Below are 19,127 nucleotides of genomic sequence, written 5' to 3'. Positions count from 1 at the left end.
GATTCTCACATCCACCTCATGAGTTGATGATTTTTTATGCACGTCTCTGCTGACCATAAAAAATCCAAATAATAAACTCAACAATAACTCAAAATTTCCAATGAAAACAGTAAAAAAGGTAAAATCAATCCACCAACAATGACTCCAGTAACAATAATAATAAAAAGAATCTCTCGCATTTGATTATGAGAATACTCAAAGTTACGCAAAAATTTTATTGAGTTTCTATGAAAATTTGGGTCGGGATTGACTTCCCTGGTCTATCATAATTCTTTTATTCAATCACTGGCATTTAAATATAGGATTTTTAAACACACACAAAGAGAGAGAGCGAGAGAGAGAGAGAGCATACTTCTATGTCAATCTCTGTTGATTCCACATAAATGATAAGATCAGCAACAATTTTGATGATTTCTACCAGTAATCCAAGTCTATCAGCTGTCTCTATATAAAGTAAGCTGTAAATTGGAGAGAAAAATGCATAATAAGATGATAGATCAATGCACCTATTCCTTGCAAACAATTATTAAACTTCATTCAAACTCTTTGGTCCACAAGAGAAACATAAAAATGAAGAACAAATTTTAATACTAAAAGACAACTTAATCACAAGTAGCAAACCTCCTCTTAGATCCATCTTCTTTCACTTGTATCTAAGTTGCAATATCACATCAAGCTGCAGAACAAAGTCACAAACTTCAGTTCAACTTCATAAAGTTACAAAAAAGCACATGAAATTGAAGTTGGTTGAGCTTACTAGATCATAGCTAGGAAAACTCTGATTGATCCCCACTGTATTACAAATTATACTTTCTATTGAATAAGCCTCAACCATGGCACCACACATGGAAAAAGAGGAGAATATTTGATCAATAAACAGAGGACTAATCAATGGAGCCAAACATGAAACATCCTCCGAAGAAGATGGGAAAACATGATCAAACAATTGCTGCTCAAGCTGACAGACCTGCAATTTAAGTCAGTTTTTATCAAAATTATGTAACTATCATATACTCCATTCAAAATCACAAAGTTGTTCCCATTTTTCTTGTTCATCAAATAACAGAGGAAGGCATAAAAATATAAATGGATTTCCAATACATATTATCTCATCAAGGGACATAAGGTATCATGCATTCAGAGTATGAGAATAAATCTTAAATCTACCCCATAATGATAAGATACCCAAATATTCTACATTAACAAATGGATAATAACTCCTAATATTCAAACAGTAGTTGTGCATGTCTAGATTTAAATATCAAGATCGTGCTTCTAATCCAAACAAAGCCATCAAACACATTTTAAAAATCATATAGAAATCTGAGAAAATACCCAAACAACTCTTGAGCCCAACTCCCAGCTCCCCACCTCTTTCCCAGGGTTTCCTTCAAAAGGGTAAAAAAGAAGAGCTTCATTTTAAAGCTCCCTTCTTGGCCTCTATTGTGAAATGATACTTTTTCGATCAAGGAAGGAGTGAGTTAAGTGTAAAGGACACAATTCCAAGGCAAGAGGAAATGGAACATGGGACTAGGGCCAAAGACAAATAAAAGTTACAGGCCAGCACGTATCAAAGGAATTGTCTCTTTTTGGGCAATGGACATAGAGCACCATTTTCACAAACGCCTCCTGATCCACTCCAAGGCTAATATCTACTGCTTCAGCTTTCAGCACCTTATGATCTTTGAGAAGATAATTAAAAGACCAAGCCTTAAGATGATATTCCAGGAATCATATAGATTTCTCTTAATTTTTCCATCTCAAATTCCCAACTTCTCAACTTAATGCTTAGTTGCAGAGTGAAAAAGTTTCGAGTTGGCTCCAAATCTTAAATCCATGTATGTCAGTGCTTCAATTGATTCTACATATGAAATCTGATAAATCAAAAATTCTCTAAAATCATAAATCAGAAATGCTTCAATTGCTTCAATTGTTTCTGCAAGTGAAATAAGGAAGAAGGAATAGCATTTGACATTTTAACATTGGTATACGTATCACTAATACAATTCCACCATCAGATAAAAGAGAGAAACTCAATTATACCAAGTCTCTTTGAAGAAATGAATTTGTCTTATCCAAACAGATTGTAGAAATATCCACATGATTCCCACAACTCATTTCATGAATTGCTGCTTTCGATCAAAAAACAAAATAATAAATTCAACAATAACCCAAAAATTTTTAATGAAAATAATAAAAATGTAAATTTTATCCATTTGTTCAACATAATATACATTCGACACTGAGAAAATCCTAACACAGTAATGCAAATTTGTATTAAATTTTTGTGAAAATTTGGGATGGGATTGACTTCCCTCATCTATAATTATAAGTCTTTTACCTAATACATGATGCTGCCGTTTGTAGAATTTAAATTTCAAATGGAAATGAAAGAAATGTTGAAAAACTAAAAGAAGAAAACAATACTGGAAATGCCATTGAAGTGAAAGATAGGAAAAAATACTGCAAATGTTAGAGCTTTGCACAAATCTGATTGTCGGCAAGGTCTCAAGAAGCGTCTATACGTGCAGCCTTAATTTCTTCCTGCATATGAAATCAAATAAGATATATATGAAAAGCCTGACAAAGTAAAATATAGAGAAACAGCAAGAAGAAAAAAATTATTGTCTAATTGGTGACTTAAAAACATGATAATATTGGCGAGTTTGGCTTGCTCCCCATTCTTTACGATGACCATCGCCACCATTATGAAAGTTTGGGATGTGAGCAATCTTTGGCCAATCCTCTCCCATTCCTTGTTCACATCTATTTATTATAAGTCTTTTAATTAATAGATTGACTACCCTCATCTATTAATTATAAGTCTTTTACCTAATACGTGATGCTACCGTTTGTAGAATTTAAATTTCAAATGGAAACGAAAGAAATGTTGAAAAACTAAAAGAAGAAAACAATACTGGAAATGCCATTGAAGTGAAAGATAGGAAAAAATACTGTAAATGTTAGAGCTTTGTACAAATCTGATTGTCTGAAGAAGTGTCCATACGTGAAACTATATGCTTGCTGTATATGAAATCAAATAAGATATATATCAAAAGCCTGACAGAGTAAAATAAAGAGGAACAACAAGAAGAAGAAAAATTATTGTCTAATTGGTGACTTAAAAACCTCAACAAATTGGCGAGTTCGGCTTGCTATCCATTCTTTGAGATTACCATCGCTGCCTTTACGAAAGTTTGGGACATGAGCAATCTTTGGCCAATCCTCTCCCGTTCCTTGTTCACATCTTTCCTCCAAGCAAGGACACTCCGCAATTGTCAAACGACGTAAAGAGGTGAGGCGGCGCATACCTTCGGGCAGTGATATTAACTTTGGACAATTTACGACTTCAAGCTCCTGAAGTGAAGTGAGATCGCTTATCCACTCCGGTAAAGACACCAAACTAGGGCAATACATAATTTGAAGCCCTTGCAGAGTGGTAACATCTCTAAGCTCTATTGGGAGAGAAACCAAATTTGGAACGCCAATGATAGATAGATGACCAAACCTTGTGGGTCCAAGGCCATGTGCGCCATCTTCATTCTCATTGCTGATAAGTTCTTCGCAGCGAAGAATAAACAGATTTTCAAGTGAGGTGAGATGTTGAAAGAGTGGAGAAATTGATATTCTCATTTTACGACAATCCACAATCCCCAGGGTCCTAAGAGAAGTGAGGTTTTGCAGCCACTCTAGTGGCAGATATTCAAGTTCCTCTAATCCCAAAAGATAAAGATGCTTCAATTTCGAGAGATCGGAAAGGGGAGAGGAAGAGGAGGGTGTTGTTAGGCACATCATAGGGCAATTACAGATAAATAAATGAGAAAGGGAAGAAAATGAAGGTAATAATGGAAGATGATCTCTTTCCCTCGTCTTTCGCCATCCCCTCAACTTTGGCAAATCAACAAGTCTGAGAATTTTGAGGGGAGAAGAGGACACGTCACTACCATCATTGCTTATGTACTCCAACTCACTTAAGTTTCTAAGATAGAGATCCTTCAGAAAAGGGAATCGGTCCAATGGTGGGATATGTGGAAGCCCCTTACAATTCCATATTCGAAGAGAAGTCAAATTTGAGAGTGAGGACACCCAACTAGATAACCTCACACCTGCATACCCAATTATAGATAATAATTTCAAATTTAGGTGTGGCCGAAGGTTTTGCAACAGTTGTTCATCATTTGCAATTGCCTTATCACTTTCATCACTAGGTTCTAGGTCCCACTCTAACATTAGCCATTGAAGATGTCGCTTCCTCACCATTCAAGCTATCACACCCTTCTAGCCCAAGATGCCTAAGGCTGATTAAGTTTCTAGTCTCTTCTGGCAATTCTTTAAGCCCACGACAAAACTCAAGTCTTAGTGTTTGCAAATTCTGCAATTTAGTTATAGAAGCAGGGAGTAGTTTGATATCTTCATTCCTAGACAGATCTAGAAATCTTAAATGCTTTAACTTGCCAATGGAATTCGGCACTTTTTGAACACTTGTCCGACTCAAATTCAAAGCACGCAAGCATTTAAAACTTGAATTAAGTGTATTAGAGACTGGCTTATTCAACTCAAGTACCACATTGTTCAAGTTAAGCACATCATCAAATCCTGGAAGTATTGGAATGTGTAGAAGAAGTGTTCTCATTTTGTTAGGTTTGGGCAAAAGAGGAGGAATATCCAGTAATGAATCTGAAGAATTAAATGCCACATGACGAGTTCTTCCAACTACTTTTTCTCTATCTGGATATAAAATTGTGCACTCCTCACCTGCTACTGACTGTGCAAGATCGTGAATAAGGTCATGCATTTTGCACTTTCCTATTTCACCAACTATATCTCTTTGTACGTCTTGGAAAAACGACCTCCAAAGCAAACCCATAAAATATTCGCGACCAATATCTTCAAGATGTCTATTTCCATATGATGAATGAAGAAAGCCTTGAGCTATCCATAACTGAATCAACACCTCCATTTCAATTTCATAATCTTTTGGAAACAACGAACAAAAGGCAAAACATTGCTTCAAGTGTGATGGGAGACGATCATAACTCAACTTAAGTATTGGAAAAATATCATTTTCCTGTTGAGTTATTTTGTAAAGTTCATGGTTTTTAAAGTACAACCAATCATCTTCTGAATTTTTGAAATATAATAGACTCCCAATGCTCCTTATAGCAAGAGGAACGTGTGCACACTTTTGTATGATCTCCCTTCCAATTTCTACTAGCTTTGGATTATTTGGCTCTTCCCCGTCTTTAAATGCCATTTTCTTAAATAAATTCCAAGAACTGTTTTCAGATAAGCCTCTCAAAGGATATGGTGAAACTGTACCTGTAATCTCTGCAACCTTTTTGCTACGTGTAGTAATCAAAACTTTGCTTCCTCTCAAGCCACCTACTCACAACTTTTCCAAGTCGGACCATGTACCACGATTCTCATTCCACACATCGTCTAAAACAAGTAAATATCGCTTCCCATCAATTTTTGCTCGAAGCTCACTTTGCAATGGATCCATCTCAAGGCTTTTAGGTCTCTCCTTAGTCGCAGATTCTATGAGCTTTACAATGATAGTTTTCATATCAAAAGGATCAGAGACACATGCCCACATTCTCAGGTCAAAATGTCTTCGAACCTCCTCATCGTTGTACACATACTGCGCAAGCGTGGTCTTTCCTTGTCCACCAATCCCAACTATGGGAATTATGGAAACATTCTTCTCATTCATATTGGGATCGAATAACAGCTTTTTAATAGACTCCTTATCATCCTCTCTCCCAATGACATCTTCCCCATGTACAAATGAGTGTGTATCTTGTCTTTTCATATGCTCAAACTGTGTCGCTGTGGTGTGCTCATTGAAGCCAAATTTGATCCTATCAGTTGCAATTTCATCCAGTCTCGCCCTAACTGCCTTGATCCTATGACCCATTTTAAAGCCATATACAAGCTGGTTTGATTTGGAAAAGAAGATGCGTACCTGTAATACTCCCAAATATTTAGTATGGTCCATTTCAAAAAGTTAAACATTTTTTGGGCTATACGTGTAACTAAGGAAAATATGAAGGTCATGTTTGTAATTGTTGTAAGTTTAAGTCAGAGTTTTTTTTTTTTTTTTTTTTGGTTGTTTTATTTACAACCACCCATTCCAATCCGGTCACTGTGATAGTTTTAGAATTCCCCTACCCTTGAATAGTTGGGTTTATAATGGGGGCCGATAATTTATGTGACTTTTTCTAGATGCCATTTGCTCCTTAGAAAGATGTTGCAACTTAATTAATCGTACATTTTTTGCATATGGTTAGTACTCTTACAAATGAGACTGTTTTACGTAAGACTATTTATAGCAGTTGTATGGATAAAGAAAACAGACAAAAGAATGGAATATAAAAGCATCTATATATGTCAAAATGATACATGAAAACATTGTTACTGTAACACCCCATATTTGATATAAGTTAGTACGAGTTTTTGCCCAATGTCTTGGGCTTTAGATATATGAACCAATGTTATTGGCCCTAGTGAACTTAATAAAAATTGGATCAAAGACCCTAAAAGAGATTATAAGAGATAATTAATTTCTTAACCTAATGGTCTAATCCAGGGCATAGTCTTATCCCTAATGATGGGCATAATTTAATGTTTCATTGATAATTTTGTTTGATGATAGTTTATAACCAGAAAGCTATTTAAGTCTGTGTGTAAAAGATGTGTTGATCTTTTTGGAAGAAAATATTGTCCTTTAAAAATGACGTTTATAATGATGTTCATTCATGAAATAGACATAGGATCTAATACCTAAAGCCAAAAACCAGAAACTTTTATAGCCAAAAACCTCTTTTCAATGGCTCATTTGAGTGGTAAAAAACTTCTAAACATAACCCTCAAGCGGTGTTAAGACTATATCAAGAAAATAAGTAATTTCTCATACATGGCATCAAGAAGAGCTTTGCGTTAAATCTGGAACCTTTCAGTCCATGGCATGTTTAGGTGGGGTATCTGATGATCCAAATTTCATCAAGTTAAAAACCTTAGATATATGTTTTGTGGGCCAATGGGCCAAGTGACCAAAGTGTAGTGCTCTAATTTAGGTCCATTAAGTGAGTTGTGGGCCTTATTTGGTTTACCTTGTTAGGAGGAGGTTCAAATGGGCCATTTCTTACCCAAGCCCCCATAAAAACAATTTTAAGATTTTTGGAAGAAAACTAAACCACTTTTTTAGTGAAATTTCAAGATTAACCCGACTTTCGTTTATTTATTCAAAAGTTATGAAAATATTAATAGAATGGGCTCCTAGAATATCATACATTTTAAGGGGAAAAAAAAAAAAACTTTATGTTCGGACCAAGGTACAAAAAATAAATAAACATTAAAAATATATTTTTTTTATATATAAAAAGAAAAGAAAAGAAACTTTTAGTTTTAATTGGGTTAAGCTTTTAACTTATTTATAAGAATAAAACATCTCTAATAATAGAGGGACGGTTAGAAAGGTCAAGTAACTTAGGAACGAATTTTAATCACGATTTACGTGCCTAGTATAGTGATAATTTAGCTGAACCTTACTCTTCAGGTTTTAATAGTTGTCGCCTAACTTTTAGTGCAGTATTAACTATCAAAGTAACTTATACTCTTTGGCACTTCTAAATTCGTTTCAATTTAAGTGATTATTGCTTTTATATATTATATATATGCACTTTATGATGAAATTATCTTGAGATAGTTTTAGAATTTCTGTACGGTTGAATAGTTGGGTTTAACATTATAATGAACAAATTGTTTTTGTTGATTTGTTCTTTGGAAATGTTGTTGAGGAATTTTAAACTACGTAAAATGATATATATTTTCTCTAGCTTGTGTTGTGTTAAATATATGTATGCAAGGTTTGGGAATGCTCTAGTAACAGACAAGTGACAACATATAATATGCACATTAATGAAGAATTTACCTCTTTTGCCATCTTCTTATCTCGTGTCATCAGTTGTTGGCGTAAAAGTTGAGTGGAGTAGTCATCCAGCAAGTCATCGGCGTCGTACATGGCATACTTGAGCTTTCGAAGCCAATCTTTGACCTCATGGTTCTGGGCCTGCTTTTCCTCCGCATCCAAAAGCACAGCTTGGATGGTAGAAACGGTGTCCTCGAGCTTTCGAAGCTCATCTTTGAAACCCCATAACACTCCAATCTCTTGGAGAGCAAGAGAGCCCAAACTCTTAATGATACTCCCAGCAATGTCGAAGAGAACTCCTTCCGCCATTTGTGGGTTGTTAGTGGAGTGATGCTAAAAGCAGCTGTTGATTCAGCGAGAAGGAAGATGTTTTTGGTGTAAAGCGGATGGAGAAGCCAAACTGATTTTATTGCATCGTTTGATTCGTAATTAATTAAAGAAAGTCCGACGAGGCCATGTGGGTTTGTCTCAAAGTAATGGACTAGGTTAGGCAGACGAAGTGATAAAAAAAGAAAGAAAGAAAGAGTAATGGGATTAGGGGTGCAAAGGCGGGCGGTTAAAAACCGCCCGCTAACCGCTAACCGCTATAACCGCCAACCGCCTAACCGTCTAACCGCCTAACCGCATTAACCGCTAACCGCCTAACCGCTATAACCGTCTAGCGGTTAGCGGTTAGCGGTTATTGGGTCTACTAACCGTAACCGCTAACCGCTAACCGCATTTTTATATAATATATTTTTATAATTATACATATAACATAATCACTTGATCATTAAATCACAATTTTTTTTTAAAATAATTAAATCACAATTTGAGTATTAATATATTATCACTATAATTTATATGATTATATGATATAATCATTTGATCATTAAATCACAATTTTTTTTAAAAAAATAATTAAATCACAATTTGAATATTAATATATTATCACTATAATTTATATGATTATATCACATGAGATTGATCATTAAATCATTTGATTATATAATAACAAATTATACATATATAATATGACATAACTCATAAGTATACCAATTCATACTAATACAACAATTAAATATCTAGAGATTTATTTCCAATGTATGTTATAAACTTATAAGTCTATATATGTTATAAGTCTATATAAGTCTACATATGTATATGAATAATATAAATGTATAATATCAATACTTAATCATATGATTCGATGACAATTCAAATACTTTATTCAAGACTTCAAGTGAATCATATTATTAATGTACAATGATGATATGATTCGTATAATATCAAATTAAGTAATTGACATTGGATTAAACAATAACCAATGTGTTACTTATAAACACAATTTAAGTATTAATGTATTATCATTATAATTTTAGTAATTTATATATTATCACTATAATTGATATGATTATATCACATGATGACTTGATCATTAAATCATATGATTATATAATAATAAATAATACATATATAATATGACATAACTCATAAGTCTACAAGTTAATCATATGATTCATGTATAATGATAATTACAATTGATTCAATTGAATTAAACAATATATTACTTATAACTACAAGTCTACAATTTAATTAAAGCATTATTAGATACTTTGTGAATTTAGGATTTATGAGTTTGAACATTACCATTTACCATTAGATATTAAGTTCAATTCAAAAAAAAAAAGATTATAAGTAAATATGATAAGAATTTAAATAATTAATCATATGAATCATATGATGTAATTTAATGAGACTATATAATTATATAATATCAAATTAAGTAATTGACATTAGATTCAACAATGTGTTACTTATAATCACAATTGAAGTATTAATGTATTTTTTGAACATTTTTTAGAAAAAGAAATTTAACCATTTTTTGAACTTATTTTATATGCTTTGTGTTGAACTTTTTTTTTATATTTTTTTATATGTTGTGACAGTTGTCTGAAATCTGAACTTTTTTTTGTATGTTGTGTTGATTTTTTTTTTTTTTTTTTAAAAAAAAAAAAAAGTTAACCGGTTATGATTTAATATTTAAGAATTTTTTTTTAAAGTACAAGTAAATGTAAATTTTGGGTCAAATATTTTTGATTTTTCAATATGGGCTCTTTTTATAGCAATTGGGCCCAATAAGATATTAAAAATACAAGAAAAAAAAATGAGGATAAAAAAAAGCCCAAAAAAATAAGCCCAAAAAGCCTTAAAGAAAGCCCAAAAAGCCCAAAAAAAAAGCCCAATTTTAAAAAAGCGGTTAGCGGGCGGTTATCTATTTCACTAACCGCTAACCGGCGGTTAACCGCTAACCGCTAACCGTTAAGCGGTTAGCGGTTGCGGTTAGTGAAATCTACTAACCGCTAAGGCGGTTACGGTTAGCGGTTATTGCCACTAACCGCTAACCGTAACCGCCTTTGCACCCCTAAATGGGATGCTATAAATCGTTTATTTGAACCCACGTGATTCGTCCTCGGCCGGTGTTAATTTTAATAAGTGCTTTGTGATAACCCGATGCTCGATGAACGACGGAGACAAATATCCGAAGGCATTGATAGAAAGAAATCGACAAAAAGTTTCAAGAAAAAGATTAAAAAAAAAAAGGGGACACTACTTTTTACCCCATGGACAATAACCCCTTGACATTTTCTTCCTTATGAACTGCCAACTATGCTACTTTAGCCCCATAAACTACCATTTTGTGCTCAAAACCCCATTCTGTTAGTCAAAGTCGTTAACTCGGACAGTCAAAGTGATAATGCGTTATAGTTCATGGGGACAAAATGACAATGTGTTGTAGTTCATAGGGGCAAAGTGACGGGTTGACCGTCTGAGTTAACGACTTTGACTGATGAAAAGAGGTTTTGGGTACAAAATGGTAGTTCATGGAGGCAAAGTAGCATAGTTAGCAGTTCATGGGAGAAAAGTGTCAAGGCGTTGTAGTTCATGAGGGCAAAAAGTAGTTTCCAAAAAAAAAAAAAAAAGTAACAGATCGATCGGCTTTTGTTATTGATTTTTATTCATAGGGGGGCATCGTTAACTTCAAATTAAATTTGAAAAGATTCCATCATCACCATGTGCGTTTCTCTCATATTTTACTTCTTAAAATCTTATAATTAATCATCTAACCATTTGTGTACCATCGATTTAGGGTGTGGCTTAGGAATTAGGAATTTGAACGGGAGAATATTTCGTTAGTTACATTGGAGGAGTATTTTTGTTATTTTAAAAGTGAAAAAAATAAAAATATCCTTAAAATATAATTAACTATATACTCCCTGTTCAAATGAAGTAATGAACCAAGAGAATTTAGTGGCTACAAATTAAAGAATTCTCAAAGTGTCCTAGTACATGCTAGAGCATGTGTGTTTGAATTTTGCAATGATAATTTTTATGTTGATTCATGATTTGAACAACTAATTCATAAGTGATAAGACTCTAGTTTTCATATTTCAATGTCTGTTCCCTATAGAGCATGTAGCAGCAGATGCCTTATATGCCATTATCTTCTCTATGTTTAGGAAAAATTTCAAAAAATCACAAAAATATACCCACATCAAAAGCCCTATATTTAACCTACACCAAAGGGCTGCTTTATTAAATTATAAACAAATCATTCTCTCTCCTTTCTCCTTCACATGTCCCAACAATTATCTCTCATTGGTTGCAATGATAAAAATAAATAGTATTTAATTCATATAGAGATAAATAAGGGAATCTATTGTGAAGTGTTTTTTTTTTTATAGGGAATCAAAAAATAATTTTATTCCCTAAATTGAGGAAAAATGGTTGGGAAGCTGCTGCTAGTGCTCTTAGTGCACGAATCTCTATCTTCTGTGCAAACGAAATGTTAAATTAAAGAGGTAGTAGCATAGGGGTTCCAATAGATCCAACGTGTTCACGTGCTTTTCTATCATATTTTAGCTTTGTCTTTGGTGTTTTTGTGGTGCCGCACAGCACAAGTTTTCTTTTTGGTTTTGAAGAATCAAAATAAGAGAGAAAATTTCTTGACTATACATGTGAGTGCATGTAAAAGGACAAGTTTCACGTTAAAAATATGTAAGAAGTATAAGTGATTAATATAATATTGTTGGGCCTAAAGTTATAGGCTTAAGTTTTTAGCTGGTGTATGTAATGTCTCAACATGCTATATTATAGGCTCACTAAAAGACTACTATAAGTATCAATCTTTTTAGTTCTTGTGTTGGCTTAATTCAGTTCCAAAATGCAGAGGCTACTGATCACGGGTTCAAATACTAATATATAATGCTTAGAATCCAATCTTCACCATTCAGAATGTAGATTCATGTGTCATGAACATTCCTACCAAATTTCAGCTGAATCGGACCACAAACGCCCATCGATCATAGCTGTTGATCAATGTTGGACAACATTTCCAAAATGTTGTTTTCTCCCCGCTGCAAGCCATGTTCTGACACTGTGCTAGGCTATCCGGACAGGCTTTCCAGCAAGCATATTTTTGCTCCGCAAGGCCATGTCTGGACAGGCAATTAACCTGTCCGGACACCCCGTACCTATTATGCCCAAAAACGTGTTTTTAGTGGGCCCAGGTCTAGGGTTTGATGTATATATATATATGCATCATTATAGAAGAGAAAGGCACGAATTTTCGCCCCCAGAGAGTTCGTCAGAGGCTGTACTAATAGAGATCATATGTGGTGAGCGTTAAATTAAATCTCTTAGAGTTTTAATTATTCCTTTGATAAATCTATGGTTGAGAAGTCTATCGGAAGTGTCCGGTAAAGGAAAGTCACGTTGAAGAAGATTGTGAGCAAGGAGATGAGTTGTAGGCTTGTCGATCTTACAGGGCCAAGGTCTTGCAAAGGGTTGTAAGTGTTCCTAGTGTCTGTAATCTCTAGATAATCTTTTGATAGTGATTTCCTGGGTTTGTCTGCTCCGTAGAGGTTTTACTTTTAGATCGGTTTCTAAAAGGTTTCCTTTTCGTAACCAAAATATCTGTGTCTACCTCTTTATTGATTTATATATTTTTTGTGATTGAATTGTTTATTACGTCATTGTATTAATTCCACATCAAATTGTGATAAACAAGTTTTTGGAGTCGGCATAGTGTTTTTCACATCTCCCCCAACAAAATTAAGGTAGACGTGTGTGTGTGTGTGTGGGCGCAAAGAGAGAAAAAAAGTTGGCATATTGTCATAATGTTCAAGATATATACCAATTATTTATAAAGATAAAAAAATAAAATTAAAAAAATTGCGTGCAATTTTATATGTTTCTTTTTGCGGAATTGAAAAGCCCAGAATTCACATATTGAAAGCAACTCCATTTTAGTATTCAAAGCTCTGTTTTAGTATTCAAGCTCCTGTTTGCTTCATGCATAATAAGATGAAATAAAATCAACGTACTTGAGACAAAAGGAAACAATGAAAAATGGTTTGACGGTATTTGATTAATTTATAGATTGAGGTTAAAATGATATGCCCGGACTTGTACAAGTATTTGTAGCGTTCTTATGATATTAATTTCTATCTCTACGATGTAACCTGCAATCACATGCATTCAAGCTTGGATGAATGAATCTCACTTGTTGCCACTTGGCATTTTTGTGATGGGTGAGAAAGTACAGCACAGCTGCACAATAAGGTTTTCAATTACCAATTTTATTCAATGTTGTTTTCACTTTTCACTTGCAAAAATTTAACTCATCATTTCAAGTGATAGAGCTAGCATTCATTGTAGTTGTTGGTTCCAAATTAATGGCAAAAATTTCAGGACTTTTTTATTGTAAAATCTTTTCTTTTCGCCCTCCTTACTTTTTTATCAGCTAAATTTCCAACACATGCAAAATATTCCATCTACACGTACAGATGGATTAATAATTTGGTCTCGTTAGCCCACTGTTTTCGATAAATTATTTGTACCTAAAATAATTTGAACCTTAAGCAACCTTAAACTTGATAGGAGAGAGAAAATGAAAAAAGATTTTGAGAGATTCAATTTTAACCGTTGTTTAAACTACAGCATACATGCTATTATTAAAATAATAGCATGTAAGCTGGATCGGGAGTTAGAGTACCCTATTTTAATCAAACAATTGAAATATGAAAACTAGAGTCTTATCACTTATGAAATAGTTGTTCAAATCATGAATCAACATAAACATTATCATTGCGAAATTCAAACACATGCTCTAATGTGTACTAGAATACTTAGAGAATTCTTTTATAGCCACTAAATTCTCTTGCTTTTATTTAAACTACAGAGTATCCAGTTAATTATATTGTATAAGTATTTTTGTTTTTTAACTTTTGAAGAAACAAAAATATCTTTATAATATAATTCACTAGATATTCTCCCATTTAAATTCCTAAATCATAAGCGACACCCTAAATCGATGGTACACGAATGGTTAGATGATTATAAGATTTAAGAAGTAAAATATGAGAGAAACGCACGTGGCCACGTTAGGCCAGATGGAATCTTTTATGATATATTATCCCTTAATTTTATCCCAAATTTGAAGTGTTCATATGTTATTAATTTTTATCTCTACGGACTACAATAAATATAGTCTTTAATAACAACCAAAAGTAGTCGCTAAAGGATTAAATTTATGATAATTTAATCTAGACTTTCATTTCGATAATTTTTTTTTTTTCCCCTTTATGGTTCATTTTGTTTTAAACTACATCTATGAGAACAAATATTTAACAAATTCCAATTTATAAAGATTAAACTTTATGAATATCTAAATTTATTTGATATGTGGGTTTCATGCTTGTTGAAATAATAATCAACCCATAAATAGAGAATATTTGGTAGCAATGTAATTATGAAATATACATACACTTCAATACAACAAACATATAGCACTAAAATCTGTCTTTGCTATATTGGTTTTTTTCTCTCTAGGTTCTGTTCCGAAATCCTAGAGGAGAAGCAATTTTGTCTCAAATCCTTTTCGGGATTGTGAGAGGTTTGGCTTTTCTGAAGTATCAGTATCGGTGAGATCATAGTGGCAGAAGATGGCTGAAGACCTAGCTGCGATGTGGGGAAATTTCACTTTGACGGAAGAGGAGGGGACTGTGGATGAGGCTCCTGAGGAGGAACTTGTTGTCATTGGCAACAAGGGTCGAGCTTGTTTGGTTGGGAGGTTAATGTCGGAGCGAAGTATTGGCAAGGAGATTTTAAGAGCAAAGATGATCCGAAGCTGGATGCCATCTGGGTCGATGGTTTTCAAGGCTTTGGGGAAAAACACTTTTCTCATTGAGTTTGCAAACTCACGGGATCAAACGAGGGTTCTGGAAGGCAGGCCGTGGTCTTTCGAAGGGAGTCTATTCTCTGTTTTGGAGTTTGATGGTAATTCTCCTCCATCTGAATTACCTTTCAATCTGGCTTCTTTCTGGGTTAGATTGTTTAATCTTCCCTTGGCCTGCATGGGCAAAGCTACTGGAGAGAGACTGGGCTCTCACATAGGAGAGGTGGAGGAGGTGGAGACAAATGAGGATGGAGTCGGATGGGGAAAATTTCTCCGAGTGCGAATCAAATTGAATTTGTATAAGCCTCTCCTTCGCGGGAGAATGCTTAAAGTGAAAGACAAAACTCACTGGGTAGCTTTTCAATATGAAAAGATCCCACGATTCTGCTTTTACTGAGGTGTTATTTGTCATGAGGAGACTGGATGTCCAAAACGAATTTATCAGAATGATCTGGGGGAGAAACCGAAGAAGGAGTATGGCCCTTGGTTGCGAGTGTCGTTCTCAAATCGTTTTTGGGAGGAGGAGGGACGCCAGCCAAGGTCTAATGCGCATTATGCAGGAAACAGCACTGGTTGGAATGCTCATGGTCTCCGGCGGTCGGAGGAGGGTGCACCGTCGGGGCATGGGCAGGGTATGGCGGAAGACGTTTCCAGCGGAAATCAAGGAAATTCAATGCGAGTAAATGAGTGATGTACAAATTTAATTGTACTCGCAAGCGCACGAGTCGTGTGCAATATAGTGTGTGTGCAAGTGCGAGGTCGATCCACAGGGAATTGTGTTTGTGAAATTTAATTTTTATCTAAATCAATTATATCTTAACCTAGTTCCGAATGATTTTGATTTTGAAAATAAACTAACATAAACTAAATAAAATAAAAATAATCAAAAGATAAACGACTAAGGTTTTAGAATTCACCTCACCAAATCAAATTATACATTCTTATGTTTTCATTCATGCATCCGACAAACAATTAAACCCTATATATATGTTCTATTGTTTTTTTATAAACCAATTGAATCATTTGATGAATCCATCTCTATTACAAATCACAACGAATATCCAATTGAGATCAAATCATCCATTGTATCCGTAAATCACAATGGATATAAGTCTCAATCAAATCATTCGATGTATCCGTTGGATGAAACACAACGAATATCCAACATTTTCACGATTTATAAACAACAATCAATCACAATTTTGTCACACAATTGAACTGAAACGAACATACATTACATTAAACGACGGATTTGTACGAACGAAACATAAAAATATAAAACTAATCAATGGTGAGGCTTCATCTTCAACCTTAGTTGAAGAATTAGCCTCTCATGACAAAAGAAATCATAAATAAACTAAATTACTTCATTAAAATTAAAAACTTACAAAAGAATTCGAGTTCCAAGCTACAAAAACCCAAAAAACACGGAAAGCGACCAAGAACGGCGCCCCCGGCGCGTCTTCGTCTGATCCCCCAATTGTGAGGCTTAGAGGTCTATTTATAGGGCTTAGGAGAGTCCTAGAAGCCCTAGTAATCCTAGGAATTTCGGAGATTTAAGTCCAAGTCCAATTAGGTTAAAGAAAACCTAAGCCCAAATCGGAATAAGATTCGCCCAGAATTGCGGTCCAATCTTGCGGCGTGATTTTGGCCTTGCGGCGCTCCGAATTGGGAAAATGCTATTTCACAATGAATTGTAAAAGTTTGAGTTATCTTTCCAATGCCGCTTGAATCACTTCAATCGGATATCTGAGATGAAAGTTATGGCCAAAATACCGAGACGTATTCAGAATCCAATTTTGCATCCAATCCGATTTGACTTCAAATTGAGAAATTCCGAATTAATCCTTTCCTTTATTTGATTAAACTTTAACCATGATTGGTTAAGCTTAACCATATCTTCTAGATCTTCCCAATTTGCCCTTTAAGCTTGGAATTTTTCCAGAAACGCTTTATTTTCTTCCAAAAGCCTATAAAACAAAGAAAATACAAAAATGAAGTAAAATTGCCTAATTAACCAAAACTAAATGATTAAAACATGCAAGTTAAGGGCTGAAAATATGAATATTCTAGCACTTATCACACCCCCAAACTTACATATTGCTAATCCCTTAGCAATACAAAACTAAAAACAAGAATGGAAAAACAGAAAACAAAAGATAAATCCATCTTTCGTGGGATGTACGATTGCATTTAGCGTATGCAACAAGCCTTTTAAACCCCTAGGCATCCCTAGAGGACGAGTGAAGTCTCGTGAGGGTTTAATATAAATGATACCCACAAACATTTTTAGCACTATGTCATTGACAAACACAATTTTCATACAAACATATGGTTCTCATATCATGAGCAGGTTTAACAAAGTAAACACCACAATCAAATCATCAAGATAAGCACAAATCATTCAACTCAAAGATGGAAATTTGAGACAACACATGTTCCAATAAGTGCAATGTGAGACTAACATAAAATCCGGAGGCTTCAATTTATTCTCAAACTTGGGTGTACTTTAGATGTGATAGGAATTTGCTCAGATGAAACAACCAAGGCTTAATTTTTTATTTTATTTTTTAGTTTTTTTTTTGTTTTTTTTTGTATAGGCTGTGCAATGCTTAGCTTCCTTAAGCTTTCTAATTGACCCATGTAACGAGTGTTGGGCCAGAGACTCCCAAACCAAATGGTTTTAGGGCACTGGATGTAGAAACATCCCTAAGGGCTTAATTACTCAAGTCAACTAGGCTACGAAGCCAAGCTAGCCATACAACCAACCAAGTTAGGTTTCTCATCTTTTTACGCGAACACTCAATGCTTTGTGAGGCATGAGGTCCGGTTACTCAATGAGAAGCTCAAACTGATTTGATTTTTTTTTTTTTTTTTTTTTTTTTTCAAGCCATGGTTTCATCACACTTCATCCTACCTATCTCAAAATATACCCTAATCAAGTCAAATCTTATACCTCACCGATTCTGTGCTAGTGTGCTCGTGGTGATAAACTCGAACATGTGAAATCTCTCTAATCCAACAATGAGTCAAAAGACTCAGATTCCTACTGACATGCTGTGTTCAAAATGCTAAACAGATCAATGACATGCAAACCACAGAATAGGTGTTATCCTTGCTTAATCAATAACATAGCAGATTTTTTATTTTATTTTTTATTTTTTATTTTATATATATATATATATATTTTTAACAAAACAACACGAATAATCAAGGAAAAAGACAGAGAAATGTCTACCCCACCCCCAAACTAAAATGACACATTGTCCCCAATGGGTCCAGAGATACAATACCAGGTGCGCGGCGCAAGTCGGGTGTAACGTAGGAGAATGCTCCCCCAAACTTGAATGGCAGACACTTGCCCTGAAAAACACAACAGAAACAAACAAACAAGTTAAAATGGTAAGGGAAAGAATGAGGGTTGCCTCCCACAAGCGCTAAGTTTTAAGTCTTCAGCCAGACTCTCCACAAAGGACGACAATCACTCAGAATAACTCGGATCCTCCAACAATGTCGTCTCAATCTCCTTACTCCTCAACTCTAAGAATGGTTTTAATCTCTGTCCATTTACCTTGAAGGTGTTACCATTATGAGGATCCTCAATCTCGATGGCCCCATGAGGAAAAACTGTCCGAATGATAAATGGGCCTGTCCACCGAGATTTCAACTTTCCTGGGAAAAGATGTAGCCGTGAATTGTAAAGAAGGACTTTCTCACCAGGCTCAAAAGATCGTCTCAAAATGCTCTGGTCATGAGCCTTCTTCATCTGTGCCTTGTAAAACCGAACAGAATCATAAGCATCATTCCTCAGCTCCTCTAATTCATTGAGTTGGAGCTTCCTTTGTGAGCCAGCCTTCAAAAGATTGAAGTTCAGTTGCTTGATGGCCCAATATGCTCTATGCTCCAACTCCACGGGAAGATGACATGCCTTCCTATACACAAGCCGATAGGGTGACATCCCAATCGGGGTCTTGAAAG

The 19,127-nt window shown here is 34.7% G+C and overlaps 2 protein-coding genes across 2 annotated transcripts; both read right to left on the bottom strand.

Moving 5' to 3' along the window:
• Positions 1–643: 643 nt before the first annotated feature.
• Positions 644–4,960, bottom strand: LOC132181635 (putative disease resistance protein RGA3). Its single transcript, XM_059594887.1, has 6 exons — positions 4,258–4,960; positions 3,130–4,106; positions 2,956–3,024; positions 1,558–1,710; positions 758–967; positions 644–676 (listed from the first exon to the last, which is right to left on the bottom strand). Exons 1-6 carry the CDS (start codon positions 4,958–4,960, stop codon positions 644–646), a joined length of 2,145 nt encoding a protein of 714 aa, XP_059450870.1.
• A 426-nt stretch (positions 4,961–5,386) lies between these two features.
• LOC132181634 (disease resistance protein RGA2-like) lies at positions 5,387–8,239 on the bottom strand. The gene is made up of 2 exons (XM_059594886.1): positions 7,934–8,239; positions 5,387–5,965 (listed from the first exon to the last, which is right to left on the bottom strand). Exons 1-2 carry the CDS (start codon positions 8,237–8,239, stop codon positions 5,387–5,389), a joined length of 885 nt encoding a protein of 294 aa, XP_059450869.1.
• Positions 8,240–19,127: the final 10,888 nt, after the last annotated feature.

The sequence above is a fragment of the Corylus avellana genome, chromosome ca5 (genome assembly GCF_901000735.1).
Source record: "Corylus avellana chromosome ca5, CavTom2PMs-1.0".
Taxonomy (NCBI): domain Eukaryota; kingdom Viridiplantae; phylum Streptophyta; class Magnoliopsida; order Fagales; family Betulaceae; genus Corylus; species Corylus avellana.
Note: the sequence above shows the minus strand (reverse complement) of the source record. Positions and strands in the feature narration are given on the sequence as shown.

Bases quoted from the DNA above. Each gene is read 5' to 3' on its own strand.
- LOC132181635 (XM_059594887.1), bottom strand. From the start codon at position 4,960: ATGGAGGTGTTGATTCAGTTATGGATAGCTCAAGGCTTTCTTCATTCA. The intron at 1,711-2,955 runs GTATTTTTTCCT...TATCATCTTAAG, and splicing joins ACAAAGCTCTAACATTTACA to GCTTGGTCTTTTAATTATCT. The intron at 968-1,557 runs GTAACTTTTATT...CTTAAATTGCAG, and splicing joins CCTTTGATACGTGCTGGCCT to GTCTGTCAGCTTGAGCAGCA.
- LOC132181634 (XM_059594886.1), bottom strand. From the start codon at position 8,239: ATGGCGGAAGGAGTTCTCTTCGACATTGCTGGGAGTATCATTAAGAGT. The intron at 5,966-7,933 runs GTAAATTCTTCA...GGAGTATTACAG, and splicing joins ATAAGAAGATGGCAAAAGAG to GTACGCATCTTCTTTTCCAA.